This window comes from Mauremys mutica, chromosome 22 (genome assembly GCF_020497125.1).
Source record: "Mauremys mutica isolate MM-2020 ecotype Southern chromosome 22, ASM2049712v1, whole genome shotgun sequence".
NCBI lineage: Eukaryota > Metazoa > Chordata > Testudines > Geoemydidae > Mauremys > Mauremys mutica.
The window spans coordinates 11,121,439-11,139,032 of record NC_059093.1 but is presented as its reverse complement, the minus strand read 5'-3'; the positions used below and the strand labels follow the sequence as shown (position 1 = coordinate 11,139,032).

The window sequence follows — 17,594 nt, the reverse complement described above, 5'->3', positions numbered from 1 at the left end:
TTTCAGGGGGGATTTTGCAGAGGAGCTTGGGGGCCAGCAATCCAGTGACACCCCTGGCAAAGTATCATCGCTCCACAGATGGAAGTGTTGGGGGTGGAGATGAAAGATAAGGAACCTAGTTTGAATAAGGCTGTTGTGTTGGGCTCCCTTGTTGGGCTGGGCCTTTGGGCGGTGGGAGCCCAGGCACAGACCAGATTCGCAGCATCCCCCCCATCATTGCTCTGTTCACCCCACCCAGCTCAGCAGTCCTCCTGGACACAGAACTGTCTCCTCCTCTCAAAAAGCTGCTGCTGTTTCCCCACTTGGTCAAACCCAGTAAGCACCTTTTGTTCCCAAATTGCCCCCAGCTCGAGAGAGAGAGAGTGTATGTAGTAGAAGCACTGAGGCAGCCAACGTGAAAACATTCCAGGCCACAGCTGCGACAAAGGCCATGGGCGCGAGGACGCAGAAATAGGGAACCCCTTACTGGAGGGGACCAGAATCTCCACAGCCAAAGCAGAGCAGCTCAGGGTGGCCTGGTGGGGAGTGACCACAGAATTCTCCTGCTATTTCACCAACAACTCCTTATGCACAGCACTCCAGTGGCTGCCTACTCAGCCTGTCCCTACAGAGCCCCTGCTGGATTCTGGATCTTCTGCCTGGATTCTGTGTCAGGAAGGATGAAGCTCAACATGTCTCAGCTTGTCTCCTCATTCCCAGGACAGACCCAGTCTTCTCTGGTCCATCCCACACTCTAACAAGCCTAATGGAGGGAAATCCCGCAGGTGTCTCAGCGTCAGAGCAGCATCTCACTGGGATAACGTGGGATGGCATTGCCTTGCTATGCAATGACATTGCAGGCTAACCCCTCCAAGGCATGAAACGGTCATGGCATGTGGCCCAATTTTATCAGTAGTGGGTAGCCATTGCCTCAGCCACCTCTAAGCTCTCATGTCCCAGACTGGTTATTGGGATTGCACTCCGTGGAGCTATACAGATTTACTCCAGATGAGGATCTGTCCCTGAGTGTAGTCTTTACAAAAGGATTGACAATGAATGGCCTAACTCTGGTCTCACTCCAGGTTTACACTGGTGTAGCTCCACTGCCTGTTGTGGTGTCACTCCTGATTTACACCAGCGTACATGAAACACCACTCACAGTTATACTAGTGGGTAAGTTCAGAATAATTCTACTGACTTCAAGAGAGATACACGCCTGTCGCTCGGGGCACAGCTTGGCCCTGAACGTCTAAGAAGACCTCTGACCCTGAGGGTCAATATGTGACCATCTGAGGGACTCCTCTTCAGACCCCAGCCTGAAAAGAAATGACTAACCCAGCTTCCATGAGAACAACTCAAACTGCAAGGGTTTGAGCAAATATCAATGCCAATGGAAACTGAAACACATGCATAGAGTGTCTTGGTCACCTATGGAGCTCACACATCATGCTATGGGCCATGCAGAGTAACTCATGATACCTCGCCCCACCCCCAATTTCTTCATCTGACCCACAACATCCCCCACTAGTCCAAATCATAACTCAGTGCCCAGAGATGCCCCTGCAGTTTGAAGCACTTGCTGTTGGCTTCACAATTAAGCTTCCCACCCACCACCTCCCTGTCTTGCGGCTCCAGGCTCATTGTCCTTCCCATCAGAAAGATTCCGCCTCGGAAAGCAATTTATGGCCACCGAACCCCTTCCCTAAAGGCACCAGGAGACAACAGCATTAGCCTTAGAAATTATTCCGAGATGGAAACGTGTCTTACCAAGAAATGGAAAGCTGCAGAGTAAGGCGCTATCTGTGACCAGAGGGGTCAGGGTTTCATTATTGCATTAACCTTTCGTGTCTTTAGACTCCACAAGAGTAAATTGGTAACGAGACAACATGAGCCCCTCTGGGAGAAACGCATCTTTCCAAACAGAAGATACAGAAAAGAACAGAGGGGAGAGAATGAGTGAGAGAGACTGGAAAAAAAACCTGCAAATAAGCCATTATGGCTAATAATAACTTTGCAATGCTATTTTCTGCAGGAGCCTTCAAGTTGTGATGTTTTCCTTCACTCTAATTACACCTTCTGAGCAAGTTCTCTTCTCACACCTCACATGAAGCACCCTGCTGGATTAGCATAAAGATCGAAGGGAAGCAGTTTAAGCTTGAGACCTGCTTCTGAGTATCCCGTGGGAGTTTCACATGCATAAAGCATGAGGGATCAGGCTCCCCAAATAATTGACACTCCTAAACAACACTGTGGAACAGGTGCCTGGGGTCGGCAGGCTGGATTCTAATCTCGACTACTCTGGGCTCCATCTGGAGGGACTGAACAGACTCTAATTGAGTTACTCCAGCATCACTGAAATCAGAATGTGACCCAAATACTGTTGCTAGGTTTACAAGAGCTGGATAATATTGATAACAGTTGCAATTATGTAAATAAAGATATTCAAATGTCATGCTTCAGGGCATAAAGTGATCACTGCAGGGGTCAGGAAGGAAACTCTTCCCCTGTGCACCGCATTGCATGGCTAGCCAGGTATATTAAACGAAGGGTATTTGACATCTTCCGAAGTATCAGGCATTGTTGATCAATGTAAGAGGCAGGTTTCTGGATGTGATGGACCAATGGTTGGTTCAATATGGCAAATTCCTATAGTCTGGTTCAGACCACAGGAAAATCAGAGTTAGAGCAGACTGGCATCTCATCAGAATGCAAAAGACAGGCTAGAGCTTCAAAGTTCCTCTCTGGAACCAGAACCAAGCTTCCCCCAAGTTTGAAGTGCTCGAACCCTGGCTTTTGACTCTCCGCATTACTGATAGCGATGCCACAACCTGAAAGTTGGATCAGTCCCATCCATCATTAGGATAGCAGGGGCTCAGGACCCGCAGAGCACTGCACAGCATCGGAGCTTCCCAAGTACAGCAGGGCAGAGCTCTGCCTGGCTTTGGTGGGCACCTTTGCCAGAGCCCTGCAACTCACCACTGAGAATTCGCAGAACCTCACACCAACATGTCACCCGCAGCAATTCCACACCTGCCAAATGTCAATTCATTTACAATTAAATGGGGCTCTTTCACGTCTCCGCCAGTGGCACATAACAGTCTAGCCTCCTGTGGGTCTCGTTACTGTCAGGTTTAGCGTACAGGTGCCGGGCAGTGCTGGTGGCCTGCGAGTCACAGGTCAGACTAGATCAGGGGTTCCCAAACTGCGGGTCATGAACCCTCAGGGGTTCAAAAGGTTATTACATCGGGGGTTGCGAGCTGTCAGCCTCCACCCCCAAACCCTGCTTCGCCTCCAGCATTTATAATGGTGTTAAATATTTAAAAATGTGGTTTTAATTTATAAAGGGGGAGGTCACACTCATAGGCTTGCAGTGTGAAAGGGGTCACCAGTACGGAAGTTTGAGAACCACTGGACTAAATGATCTGATGGCCCCTTATGACTTTCAACTCTGGGACTCTGAAAGCTGCCAATCTTTCAGTAGAGCTTTTTAGATGCAAGCCATCCTCGCTCCTAAAAAGGGGCCCTGTCTTTCCCTTGAAAAACTGACATGACTTCAAGAAGTTTTCCAGGAAAAAAACAACCCTTGAATGCAGAGGAGCTTTGCAATTCACACACACCCAGCACTACCCAAACACCATTTCCTAAGCACCTCTCTTTGCAAAGTTACCTTTGCACCTCTTTGGTTTAGAAAAGGGGTTCTCAAACTGGGGGTCGGGACCCCTCAGGGGTCACAAGTTGATTACATGGGGGGGTCACAAGCTGTCAGCCTCCACCCCAAAACCCGCTTTGCCTCCAGCATTTACAATGGTATTAAATATATAAACAAGTGTTTTCAATTTATAAAGGGGGGGTCACACTCTGAGGCTTGCTGTCTGAAAGGGGTCAGCAGTACAAACGTTTGAGAACCACTGGTCTCAGACATGGGCCTTGGGCAGAGATTTTAAAAACACTGTGGCAACTAATCCTCCATAACGGCTCTGAACTGGTCAAGCTAGGAACAGTGTGTGACTCTCATCTTTGAGCTGTGGGCCTCTCCAATGGCAGTACCCACTAAGAAGTGACCAACAAGTCCTCTGCTCAGGAGCAAATTTCACAGAGGATGCTGTAAACAGGTATCAGATGTTGGGGTCTCTCTTGAAGTTGGGGTTGCTCTACTGATGGACCTGTGGTCAGTCCAGCAGTATGTGGATTGGCCCCACAGCTCATGCCCCACTGATTCTGCCCCACCAGGTTTTTTTTTTGTTTTTTTTTTTTGGGTGTAGGAGATCTAACACTTCCCCAGCCTGCCTCTCTGCCCACCCACACAACCCCTGCGGAAAAAATTAAATTGCACACTGACGAGCTATTTAAACACAGAGCTCTACCCTGCATCCCCGCTTCCCCCTCACCCCCCATGCCAATGTAAATCACAACCAGGCCCAAGGAGAGACATTTGGATTACAGAACCAGGATGGGAGTAGGACATCCAATTCCCATTCATTTTAACAGGAACTGGGTGTCCGAGTCTCTTAGGCAGCTGGGCAGATCTCAGCCTAAAAGCACAAACCATCCTCAATTTCGGTCGCCTGTACCATTCCCCTGCCCCTCTTTGTCAGTGTTATCCCTCCCATATGGCCAGTGGGGTGGCATATGCTGGATTGTGTTTCGGTGCCCACGCTGAGACCTCGTCTGTTGAGTTTCAGCCCGGAGTGACTCTCTAGAGGCAAATTACCATAAACCCCATTACAAGTGGCGTTTTCCAACACCCTGATGCTAAGCTCCCGGCGAGTGTCGCGAGGAGGACAGTCCAGCATTCTCAGCATTGCATTAAGTCTGTAGGGAAGTCTACACCTGCTCAGCTTGCTACGGTTGCAGCATCTGTGCCTCTTGCCGCAGGCTGATTGCCCAAACAGGGGAGCAGTGGCAGTGGCTGTCAGCATGGGGAAGCGAGTCCCAGAGAGGGAAGGAGAAAACAGGACGATTCAGGATACAGGTTGAGTCTCCCAAAATACAAGAGGGAAAGCAGGCGCTTTGGGAAAGAAATGGAGATGAAGGGCACTGAACTTCGAAGGGAAAGGCTCCCCCATTCACTGGGCATGTAATAACGGGGGGTGCGGGGAGAGAGTGTGTGTGTGTGTGTGCTACAGAGAGACTTCTCCGGAGCATCCCTGCACGCTGTGCCTGGAAATACCATTCAGCCAATTCCTGCGCATGCAAGAGCCTCTTCTCCCCACGCTGTTCGGACAGCAGCTGGTCTCTGTACCAGCTCAGCACTCATTTGGGAAGCAGCAGCCTGGGCATAGATCTTTGAACCCCGCTCACAGTGGCTGCTAAAAGCACTCTGCTGCAGAGCAACTCCTGTGTGTGTGTGTGTGTGTGTGTGTGCGTGTGATGCACACACCATTTCGTTCTCCCTCCCTCTGCTCTAAGATCCGCACATCCCCTAGACAGACAGAGAGAAAAAAAAACAATTCCCCGCTGTACCTGGGATGAAGAGCAGGGCGGTTGTGGCTGTGAAGACGATCCAGCAGGCAGGATGGTACATCTTGGAGCTGCAGGAGTCTGGAGGCTGCTTGGCTTGCTGCTTCCGCTGCTTTCCTCTGTGCTGAATTCTGAGCAGGTTTAAATCCAATGTTTGCAGAGGGAGGGAGAGTGAGTTAGTGAGCTGGAGAGAGAGAGAGAGAGAGAGAGAGAGATGGGAACAGGCAGGCAGTGTCTCTGATTTTTTCCTGCACATACACACAACTAGCAGAAGAAACACCCGCACTAGACTGTGCAGTGGGGAGAGCAGACCTCCTACCAGGCACTCATTGGTTCGAGCCTCCTGAGTGACACAGTCACTTGCCTCTTCTGAAGGTTCCACTCTATGGGGAGCTAACTGCTGCCAGCTGCCCCCTGGGTGCACCTCCCACTTGCGCCCCTGGGTCCTGGAGAGGGCTCTGTGGGACTGGCACAATGGCAGGGCAGGGGAGACTGACCTGCTGCCAGCAGCACCGCACTAGGGGAAAGGAATGCCACGGACGCTCCCTGGGCTAGTCCTCTGAGCTGTCCTTCATGCAAAAGGACTGGGGAAAGCTTCATCAAATTAGATTGCTTGGGGATTATAACTTGTTGCAGCCATTCCGAAGCTGCTGAATGAGTTACAGTCTGGAGCATGCCTGTTGCTTTCCAGCCGTCGCCCCTTCACCCTCCGTTTCAGCCACTAGCGTTACAATCGCAGTAGGGTTTCCCCTGCCAGGTACACGCACCCGGGAGCTTCTCAGGGTCAGGCACGGAATGCTTAGAGCTTTATAACCCAGCAGCCCTGCCTGCTCCCAAGGGAGGTGGATTGAGCACCTGGGCGTCTTTTAAAAGAATCAGAGAATCGTAGGACTGGAAGGGACCTCGAAACGTCTTCTAGTCCAGTCCCCTGCACTCGGTATTATCTAGACCATCCCTGACAGGTGTTTGTCCAACCTGCTCTTAAAAATCTCCAATGATGGAAATTCCAGAACCTTCCTAGGCAATTTATTCCAGTGCGTAACCACCCTGACTGGTAGGAAATTTTTCCAACCTAAACCACCCTTGCTGCAATTTAAGCCCATTGCTTCTTGTCCTATCCTCAGAGGTCAAGGAGAACAGTTTTTCTCCATTCTACTTGTAACAACCTTTTATGTACTTGAAAACTTTTGTTATGTCCCCTTCTCAGTCGTCTCTTCTCCGGACTGAACAAACCCAATTTTTTCAATCTTTCCTCATAGATCACGTTTTCTAGACATTTAATCATTTTTGTTGCCTTTCTCTGGGCTTTATCCAATTTGCCTACATCTTTCCTCAAATGTGGCGCCAAGAACTGGACACAATACACCAGGTGAGGCTTTATCAGTGCAGAGTGGAGCAGAAGAATTACTTCTCGTGTCTTGCTTACAATACTCCTGCTAATACAGCCCGGAATGATGTTTGTTATTGTAATACAAACAATTAAACATGCACAGGGAGTATTTTGCATTACTGTTTCCATGGGCAAACAGAAGATTTCAGTCTCCAGGGCTGTCGATGCCTCAACTTTCACCAGCACTAAACTCACTTTAAAAAAAGGCAACAATCCCTCCCCCTGAATATGACAGCTGAGACTCCTGCCCTGCTGCATGCTTCCTCTAGATAGGCTGCACGGTACAAACTCACATATGCAGGTGCTTTAACAACATAGAGAAGACAGAAGACGGATGGATAAATTGCCTGTAGAAGCCCAACTCTCACATGGCCACATATTGTTCTGTCCTGGATGGATCCAGTTAAGGAACCATGCTGGCAAGGCTGGGATTGCAGCAGACAGAGCTAAGGAAGGAGATCAGGCTGCCAGTGGAGAGGAGGAATATCTGTCTCCTCTCCATGCACCCCTTCCGGATGATTGAGGAATAGGGCAAGGAGGACCCAAATGGAGCCCATAACACCACCGCTTTGCACTTATATAACACTTCATAGCAAAGCACCGTACTAACATGAAAACTAACCCTTACAATACTCGCCGTGAGGTGGATACGCATTAGGATTCCCATTATACAGATGGAGAAGTGAACCAAGGGGTTAAGGGAATTGCCCCAAGCCAGAGAATGAGTCCGTGGCAGGACTGGGAATAGAACCCAGGAGACCTCACTCCCAGTCCACTGCTATATAGAGCCTGTGCAGGGCTGTTCTTGAATCCTGCTCCTGCTATTATGGCAGCAGATCCTGCAGGATGCAGGGGATCTCAGTTGCACTGCAGGTCTCTACTGTTCCAGACACTTGACAAGAGTCTCCCTTGGAACTAGACATAAGAATTTGCAACCTTGGGTTCTAAGTCCCTGCCCTGCCCTAATGAGTGGAGACCACCACCTATATTACACACAAAATTCCTCCACTAAATGAACATTTCAGATTGGCAGGTCAAGCACTCCACAGTTAGAAAGTGCCAGAGTTAAGGTTGTTTGTGCAACAAGATTCAACAAGTGGGTGTAAAACTGTTGGAGGGAAAAAAATAGGAAAGATGAGGGGAAACGATTTGGCCGCCTTGTGTATATGCAAATTCAATACAATCTTGAATTACGTGATCACATGATATTTCTTCCAATCCCTGTTGCGGTCCTGTCTCTTCCCAGCCAGTGGCTCCTTGTGCCTGTCCCATTCTCAGACGCAGTCTCCACGCCCCAGATTTCTCAAGCCAGTTCCAGTCTCTTTGCCCAGCCAGGCCTACTCTCCCCCTCACTGTCCGAAGCCCAATCCCCTCAACTCTCAGGCTGTCTACATTGCCCCACAGTTTGGATTGGGGTGTGGAGAGGGGGGTGAATAGCAGATGCATCAAAGTATTGTGCTGTAACTGTCACGTGTGGATGCTCCCAGGCACAAACTAAAAGGTCCCTACTTCATGCTACTGACACTCCATTTGAAGAGGACTATGGTAATGCAAACTAGGAACCTTTGAGTTCGAGCCATACCATCCACACAATGGAATCACAGCACAGCACTTTGGTGTGCACAGTATTCACGCCCTTGTAGCCCAAACTACGGGGCAGCCCTCAGTTTTTCCACCTCCCGACACCCAGGCCCAGTCTCCTCGCCCAACCTGCCCCAGTTCCCTCCCCCCTCCACCCAAACTCCTTGTCCACAGTCTCCTTGCCCAGCTAGTCCTGGTTCCTCATCCGATTTGTCTCACCCCCCCGCCATGCCCCAGCTCCTCGTCCACCCAATCCAAGTCTCCCCTCACCAGCTCCTCATCTGATCTCAGTGTCTGCCCCATTTCTCTCACTGGCTTCCAGTCTGAGTCCCCTGCTGAATCAATACCAACCCGCCCCCCCCATTCCAACTGCTGCCCCCTCTGCATTCGAATCACATGGCTTCTTCCGCCACACTGCCTGGGTGCCAGCTGGGGGGGGGGGGAGATGGTCACTGAGAGCACATCAGAGACAGATCTCGGCTCTCCATTCTAGTGCCCTGCCCTGCCCCTGCCTGGAGCAGCTGTTCCAGGGAAAGTCCTGCTGGGATCTGGGCTGGAGCATGCTTAGTCTCTCAGTGACTAGTGCGTACACACTCTGGTCACCACAAGGAACTATGAGAGACTCGAGCACACTCAGTGAAGGTGGAAACTTCAGCAGTTTTATCTGCTAAACACTAGCATGTGCAAACTGAAATTTTGCAAATTCAAAGGTTTATAATTTGGCCAGATTTGGGCAGATTTTCAAGGGAATGGCAAAGGCTACCCCCCTCCAAACAAATTTCAAGCTCCCGTTTCGAAGCGTGGGGATGCTAAAGCATTTCAAAGAGGAAGGCCTCATTCTCAGAAACAGTTGAACCGTCTCAGCTGAAAATGTCCCAAAAAATTCAGCCTGACACAAAAAACCCACCATGGAAAACTTCAAGCCAAGCAGTTAAAGTATGGCAAAATGATAAGCCGTTGAAAACAGGGTCTTGTAATGGGAAATGTCAGGCAACCTTAATCATAAACAGTGCTACCAGCCCTTCTTTGTTAGAACTTACAATGTCTTTCAGAAGGGAAGTAAAGGACAAAATTATATGATGGATTCCAAAAGACTCTGTGCCCTCCCTGCTCCACCCGCCCCTCAAAAAAACCCTGGAGGTAATAATCTAATAAAAATAATTTGCTCTTTTGTCAGTTAACAACGTTTTAAAGGATTTTAATACATTTTTAATGCACACAGCCATACACACCTCTTCACAGTGCCTTAATCCACACGCAGAGGACAGCACTAGAATGTGCTTCAAAACGGTTACAGCACTAACCTAGAAATCTATTCCCGACTCTGCAAAATACTTCCTGTGTGGCCTCAGGCAAGTCCCTTAAATCTCCCTGTGCCTCAGTTTCTAAATCAGTAAAATGGGAACAACAACTGTGATCTAGCTCTTGGGAAATTAAGAGACTAAATCCATTACAGTATGCAAGGTGCTCTGATTGTTGCTTTCAAAAAGGTGAAAAAAAGAAAAGATATAAATATGTATTTCAGCAGCAGAGCTTTTCTTGGAGATGTGGGGAAGGGGTTGTTTGGGTTTTTTGACATTAAATAAAGAGACTCCAAATGGCATATTTAAATTTGACAGGCAGCACCAGCTCTGAAAGAAAACATTACGGTCTACTGGGCGCCTTTAAACATGATTTTTAGATGTACGTTTTGGGATGTTTTTTTCAAGCTGCCTCAATGCAAATTTACTAGCGGGACCAGTCTAGTCACTTGGGTAAATAATACACTGTCTTAAGCCTTCAGAGAAAAAATAAATTCCACCTCCCCATCCCTCTTTTAGAGCAAAGAATTACAGGGAAAAAAAAGACACCCAAAAAGCATTAACATAGGCACAAGCTTACAGAAAACAGGCACTTTCGAGAGAGAAGAGACTTGCTGTTCTGGGTGTGGATTGTATGCAAAGCAGTAGGACTGGTTTGTGTCACTGCCCTAGCATCATATAATGCTTCTGTGTTTGTATAGGACCTAGCATAATGGGGTCCTGGTCCATGACTGCGGGTCATAGCATGTGCATTGTGGTAGTGCCTAAGTAGTAGTAATAATGGTGTGAAATCAGATGGTTAAGGAGGAACTAGGGGTCTAGAAAGGGAACATGTAACATGCGGGCTAAGTATGCTCCCCCCTGTAATGGACGCTCCACAGCCTACAACTGCTACTGGGTAATATGTTTAGGTTAAGTGGAAGAGGCTCATGCTTTAAGGCTGAGGGTCTGGTCCAACTGATGCCCTGTGCTGGGGAGTTGTTTCATGAGCGTCTCTAAGCAGGACCCCATCACAATACTAGCATAGTGTGAGTAGATCCAGCAGGAAGACACTACCCCCAGCCACTTTGCCCAGGGCCAGATTAATGCAGGGGCTTTAGGGGCTGCAGCCCAGGGCCTTGGGCTAAGGGGGGCCCCGTAGGCTGGATGAGGCCCGCTGCTTCTTTTCATCTGGCCCGCGGCAAGTCTCCATGCCCTGGGCCGGACACCTGTTCCTGAGCCTCAGCGCCCACCCTGGGCCTGGAGCTGCAAGCGCTGGCGTGCTCTTGTGGCCCCTAGGTGAGGGGTGTTCAGGGAATCCTTGTGTGCTGCCCCTGCCCCCAGTGCCAGCTCCGCAGCTCCCATTGGCCGGGTACTGCGGCCAATGGGATCTGCGGGGGCGGCGCCTGAGGGCATGGGCAGCGTGCACCACGCAGAGCGGCCTGGCCCCCCTGCCTAGGAGCAGACAGGCCGGCCACCTTGGGGAGCAGAGCAACATGGAGCCAAGGCGGGCAGGGATCCTGTGTTAGCCCTGCTGTGCCGCTGACCAGGAGCCGCCCAAGGTAAGCGGAGCCTACATCCCTCATCCAAATCCTCTGCCCCAGCCCTGAGCCCACTCCTCCACTCCAAACCCTCAGGGGGGCCCACAAAATCTAATTGCCCCAAACCCACAGGAGAGTTAATACGGCCCTGGCTTTGCCCTGTGGTGCCCTTCCTAACCCCTGTTTGTTATGCAGCGGATTGTTAATGTTGATGTCTCATGTTAATGTTGAGCCGTCTATGGCTCTGACATAGGTATTCTCCAGTTCCCCATAGTGCAGGCCACCTCCCCAACCCCATGTGCTAGCTAGGGAGGAGAACTTAAGGACACATTGTTTTCCTGAATTCCCAGATCATCAGTGATATTCAGTCTCTCCTGATTGCCCATGTGTTCTGCAAAGCCTATGAGTCAAGTCATGAAATAACTACTACAGATCCCCATCATTCATCTAGGGAGCAAACTGCTCTGTAATTGGGGAGCGGCGGAGGAGTGGCACGGCTACCAAGGACTGCAGTGGGGGAAGACATGGGAGCTGAATGGTGGAGGGGATCACAGGGAAGGGAAGTTTAGCAAACCAACCTACTACCTAATGCATCACAAGTAAACCCTGATCCGCTTGCCCCACCCTGGTTTCTCAGCTTCTCCATCCCCTCCCGACCAACCCTACAACCGGCTTTGGCTTCTGAGGCTCCTCTGTCTGTCTGGGCATTTGGGCAGCACCTAGCACGGCTTAAGTCATAACAGCTTGCATGGTCCCCCAGAGCTGTGATGAGCCTCTCTGCAGCCTGGAGACACACTCTGCATATCTTTCACTCCCCCCCCTCCCCGACTTCCTGTGCTCCTCTCCATCTCTCCCCCCTCCCTTTTTTCTGTCCCCTCTTCCCTGTCTTTCTCTTCTCCCTGTGTGTGTTTGTGTCTCTGTCTCTCCCTGAATGAAAGGCTACCCTTTTCTCCTTGACATCTTGTTAGAATGTGAATACAACATCTATTGATTTGCATTTCATGCAAGCACACACACAAAAAAGCTCACTCTCTGAACTCACGTTTACCAAAGGGATAAGCACAACACACAGGCAAAGGCGGCTTTAACTCCCTAGCTGTCTGCCATCAGAACCCTCCAGAGACCCATTGCACCAGATCCTGCAGCCAAGGCACAAGGACCATTTGTGAGAGGTGCTGACACTTGCCCTGGGAGGTGTTCCTTGCTCATGCACCTGGCTGCAGGTGGGGTTTAAAGTTCATTCGGACTGAAGAGAGCAGAAATTAATAATCAAGTGAAATCCCAAAACAAAAGGTCTTTACGAAATGAAAATCCAAAATGTTTAGTTTCAGAAGTGCCAAAACAAACCAATTTTGACATTTCCACATTTTTATTTGACTGAAATAATTTGTCAAAATCTACTCAAATTCAAAAATTGTTTTGGTTGACCCAAACCTGCATTTTTTGGTGAAAAAACAGTTTGTACAAAAAATTTTGCCCAAGCTCTTTGAGGATGAGTTAGAGGCAGAGTGGTTGAGCTGTTAGTGTTCCACTCTTCCTTCTTACTCCAGTAACTGAGCCAGGCTCGGATTCTGCATCTCTGCTCTAGGGATGCTGAGAAAGGCATCGAAATAGCCTATTCCAACTGGATTTAGATGCTTATCTTACCTAGAGTGGGCTCCTGTCCATGCGTGCATGGAAATAGAATCCCGTTTCTTCTCTTCCACCCAGGGGCTGCAGTCTGTCCCAGATGTGTGTGCATATAAATGGATACTTCAGGATCTTCTATCCAAGTATGATCCCTAGTGCCCGTTCCAACTGAATCCAGTTACTTAGCTCAGATTCTTCTGCCCAAGGACCATACCCCTCAGCACCCATTCTAGTAAGGCAGAGATATCTGGTTTAGATTCTTCCTAAGATAGTTCAGCGAGGCCTGGTGTTGACCTGAACTTGAGCTCTGGACCTCCTGAGGTTACCCATGGCCACCTGTGCTGCCCACACAGACTGCACACAGCAGGCGTTCCCATCATGTCCACTGGACGTCACCACGGCTCCTGGCAAGCAGCAGCTAAAGGATCATTCACCTGGCAGTAAGATAATAACTGAACTGTGAAAGGCTGGGACAGTGGGACATCTCAGGGCTCCATACTGGAGGTAAACTGAGAACAATCAGGCTGAGCCATATGAATGGATTAATGGCTGAGGAGAATAAGGATGAAGTAGGATGGAGTGAGGGAGGAGATACACCAAGGTGCATGGTTCATCCCTTGAAGTGGCAGCTTTTGAAAGCCTTTAAGAGCATTAGAGTCTCAATTTTGTTCTTTATTTTTTCCCCTTCTTTTCATGTTAATCTGCATACAGTTGCCTCTCCATGCGGGACTCTGAAATCATGCAGCTGAGGTGCAAACAATCCAGCTGACAGAGCATTGGAAATAAAGCAACCCCAACCCCTCCAGAACAGAAAACAGCACCGCATGGATAGCAATCGGGGAGACCACCCCGAGGTCACAAAACAGGCACAAACCTTGGCAGGTGTGTAAAATGGGAATAGCAGTCCTTGCTCACCTACCACAGCGGGGTTTGGGGAGGAATAATGAATATTTGTAAAGCACTTTGAAGATAAAGAAGGCTGCATAAGTGCTAATAACGAGGGGACAGGCAGGGAGATTGGGCTGAGGAACCCAGCTAAGCAAAGATTTCTTATCTCCTACTCGAGCTGCAGATTTGGCAGAGGGGATGCTGCCCAGGTCCAGATGAAAGGTAGAATGGGAAAGTTTCCTAGGAGAAAAAAAAATAAAGTGTGTGCTGCTGGCAGGAAAGGAGAGAGATGAAAAGAAAGGATCTAAAAGCCAGAGACACCTGTTATTGATTTAGGGTTGGCAGGAGCTGGTGTCCTGCTAAGTGCACTTAGTTCCTCTTGTTCGATGTCAGAATGGGGTCAGATGGACAAGATACTAATTCCACTCAGGAGTCATTACTGTCTTGGTGTTAAAACCAGGGGCCTCTGAAGTCGCCCTGTGCACACTCAGAACCCATGGATTCAACAGCTGCTGGAAGAGGCCAGGACTGCAGAGAGGAAAGCGCATTCCAGACGCACATGTTCATCTCTCCCAGCACCTCATCTAAAATGCTGGGGATGGGAAATCCCTGAATGTATGTTAAGCAACTAACTTACAAGCTACAAGGCATGGGGAGATGTTGGATGATGAACAACTGGAAGCTCCGCGAGGCCCTCCCTTCCCCAGGGCCCACACAATAAAATTGTGCACTGCCAGCACTGCACGGTAACTGGTCGGCACTCCACGATATCACTTCGAAGCCATGGCCTTGGCAAAGCGCGTTGGTTCCAGTCAAGGAGAATAATGGAGACAGCGCCCAGAAGGAAAGGGCAAAGGTAATGCAAGTATGACAAAAAGGATGTTGCTGGGTTTACTTTTTGCTACACAGTGGGGGCTCAGATGCATATGTGGTATATTTGCAACTATACATCCATAGTGTGTGTGTGTGTGTGTTCACATGTAAATACATACCCATATGATCAGTGTGTGCATATGCATGCTTTTGTGTGGGTATTTACAAGCACACAATACACTAATTCCTATTCACTAACATACACACTTACATTCATATGAGCTCAGGTTTGTAATCAGACATGCGCGTGCACACACACACCCCTGCCCTAGCTGCCCCTGACATTCCCCAGGTCGCACACCCACACATGCAGCTGGATTCAGACATGCCCTGGTAGGGAGACGCTCGTTCCTTTCCCACTTGTTACTCCTGCATTTCCATGCGTTCCTTCCGCTGTTATGGCAGACTGTTCCCACGGCTAATGAGCGTATTCCTTCCCACTACGGTGTGTCTCGGTCAACTGGGCCCTGCCACTAAAGTCAGACTCCCACCTTTGGGGCCCATGGAAATGAATGGGATACTCCACACTCAGCAGCATACACTGAGATGCTCTAAGGGCACATCCTCATCACCAGGGTGCCCACTTATGCCTGGACGGATGGATCCCATGGTGATTACCTGCTCTGTTCATTCCCTCTGGGGGCACCTGGCACTGGCCACTATCGGAAGACAGGATACTGGGCTAGATGGACCTTTGGTCTGACCCAGTAGGGCCGTTCTTATGTTCTTATGACCCAGAGTTGCAGGGGACTTCGCCACTCTCACTCCCCCGGCTCCTGGATACTTTCTTGGCCCTTCACTAGCCAGTTCCAGCTGGTGTCTCCTTCCAACTTTCTGACTCTTGTGGCCCAGGCCCCTAGCACAGTTCATTTCCCTTCCAGGGTACTCAAAGTCCCAGTAAATGCACCCAAAAGATCCTTCACCCCTCAGTTTTCCACACTCTGGTTGGAGCACTGGCTCCTCAGGCTTTTCTCTGCTAGGAATCCAAATACCACAGACTGGGCTTCTGTCCCCTTATCCTTGCCAGCCCTAGCCCAGGGGTCCCTCACAGGAGCCTGTTCTGCTCCCTGTGGGTGCCCTAGCCTAATTTCTTGAGGCTCTTCGCAGAGGGGAACTCCCCTGGTTCCTCCCTCCAGAATCTTCCCTCCTCTACTGAGCGGCCAGCTCTACTGAAGCAGTGCTCTCTCTGCTTCGCCAGCACAGGGTCAGCTTCAAGGCATGCCCCATCATACCCAGCATGGGTCATTCATTAGCCCTTATGTCGGCAGCTCATCAGTGAGGCTGAGGGATAGCTGCTAAGCCATAGGCCAGGCCGAGCCCAGCTTGCCTCAGAGGTCCAGCGAGCCCATGACAGGCGCATGAAGGAGTCCAGAGAGATCAACCTCTCTGCTTCAAGGAAGGGAGGGTTTGTCTCCTGCTCATGCTCAGATGGCACGTAATGTCCATGCAGGAACACAGAGTTACAGTCTGGCTCAGATGCATATTCACACACACACAAACATAAGAACGGCCAGACTGGGTCAGACCAAAGGTCCATCTAGCCCAGTGTCCTGTCTTCCAATGGTGGCCAGGGCCAGATGCCCCAGAGGGAATGAACAGAACAGGTGATTATCAAGTGATCCATCCCATCGCCCATTCCCAACTCCTGGCAAACAGAGGCTAGGGACACCATCCCTGCCCATCCTAGCTAATAGCCATTGATGGACCTATCCTCCATGAACTTATCTAGTTCTTTTTTGAATCCTGTTATGGACTTGGCCTTCACAACATCCTTTGGCAAAGAATTCCACAGTTTGACTGTGCGTTGTGTGACCTCTCATGCTCATAGGCACGACACGTGCCTGGCAGAGATAAGCCTCCACCCTCCGGTGTGTGCGTGCGCGCGCACACGCACACACACACACACTCTCCTTTCCATGTTCTAGCTAAGGTTGTGTTTCCTAAATGTCTGAAAGCTACCAGCAGCCCCCATGTGCGGCTGAAGCCCCAGCCATCTCAATTTATGCAGCTAGTGCTGCTTCACACACCTGGCTGGGGAAGGGGCACCCTCACTTCCCATACTTCAGCAAACCCAAGCTCTCTATCTCAGGTACTTACATGGCCTCCATGACCGCAGTAGCTGAGCCCCTCACAATCCCTAGGGGCAGGCTGTGCTATTATCCCCCTTTACTGATGGGCAATTGATGCACAGAGAGGCTAAGTGACTTGCCCTCAAGCCACAAAAGAAATCAGTGGCAGAGCAGGGCCTGGAACCTGCTAATCATTCCAGCACGCAGACAATTTACTGGTTCAGCTGTGCCTAACCCGCACAGGGACACTCGGATCCGCACTGGGAAGGGGTAGACCAAACTCAGGCACTGAAAGGAGCAGCTGGGGGAGAAAAAAAGAGAAGGGGGGGTAAGTTGGCAGCAGTTTTGTTCCCCTCCCCATCAGCTGACAGCAGGATCCTCCCACTCCAGCAGATGATGAAATGTTGGATACCCTCAAGCAAATCTTTGATCAGAGTGATTAAATACCAAGCTGCAAAAGTCTGACCCAGATCTAAACTTTCCCACAGTTCAGGGTCCTTTTGGATGCAAGTGTTGTTGCACTGCTTTTAGAGATGTTAAAATAAAATGGGTAGCACTGACGCAACCAGCAAGGTATGATTTGTCGGGGGGTGGGGGAGAGTGGGTGTCTTTCAAAGATATTTAAAATACACTTGATTTTAAAATATGTACCTGGGTAGATAGACAGCATGCTAGGCTTACAGCACAAAGCACATGCATCAGCAAGGCACACAGTCTCCTGCCAACATTGATCATCGTAACCTGTGGGAGGGACCACTTCCATGAGTGAGAGATTTCAGCCTCTCTGGTCCATTCAAGCCCTGGCTTCTCTGCTAAGAGCACCAATATGGTGTCAGTTTTGGAGGAGAGTTTTGTGCCAAGGTTTTCTTCATGTGGATCTGAACTGAGACCCACCAAGTCATTT

At 49.7% G+C, this 17,594-nt stretch overlaps 1 protein-coding gene across 6 annotated transcripts in view; it reads right to left on the bottom strand.

The window, feature by feature from the left end:
- The window catches only part of OPCML (opioid binding protein/cell adhesion molecule like), an 823,390-nt gene that overhangs the window by 690,457 nt on the left and 115,339 nt on the right, over window positions 1-17,594 (bottom strand). For 4 of the 6 annotated variants that reach the window (XM_044996760.1, XM_044996761.1, XM_044996762.1 and 1 more), the window contains 2 exons: window positions 5,443-5,623; window positions 2,956-3,009 (listed from right to left, as the gene is read on the bottom strand). In XM_044996760.1, the coding sequence (XP_044852695.1) occupies window positions 2,956-3,009; window positions 5,443-5,623 (235 nt within the window). Of the gene's footprint in view, window positions 1-2,955; window positions 3,010-5,442; window positions 5,624-12,878; window positions 13,090-16,718; window positions 16,992-17,594 lie in introns of all 6 variants that reach the window. The other 2 variants (XM_044996764.1, XM_044996763.1) reach the window with 2 other exon arrangements.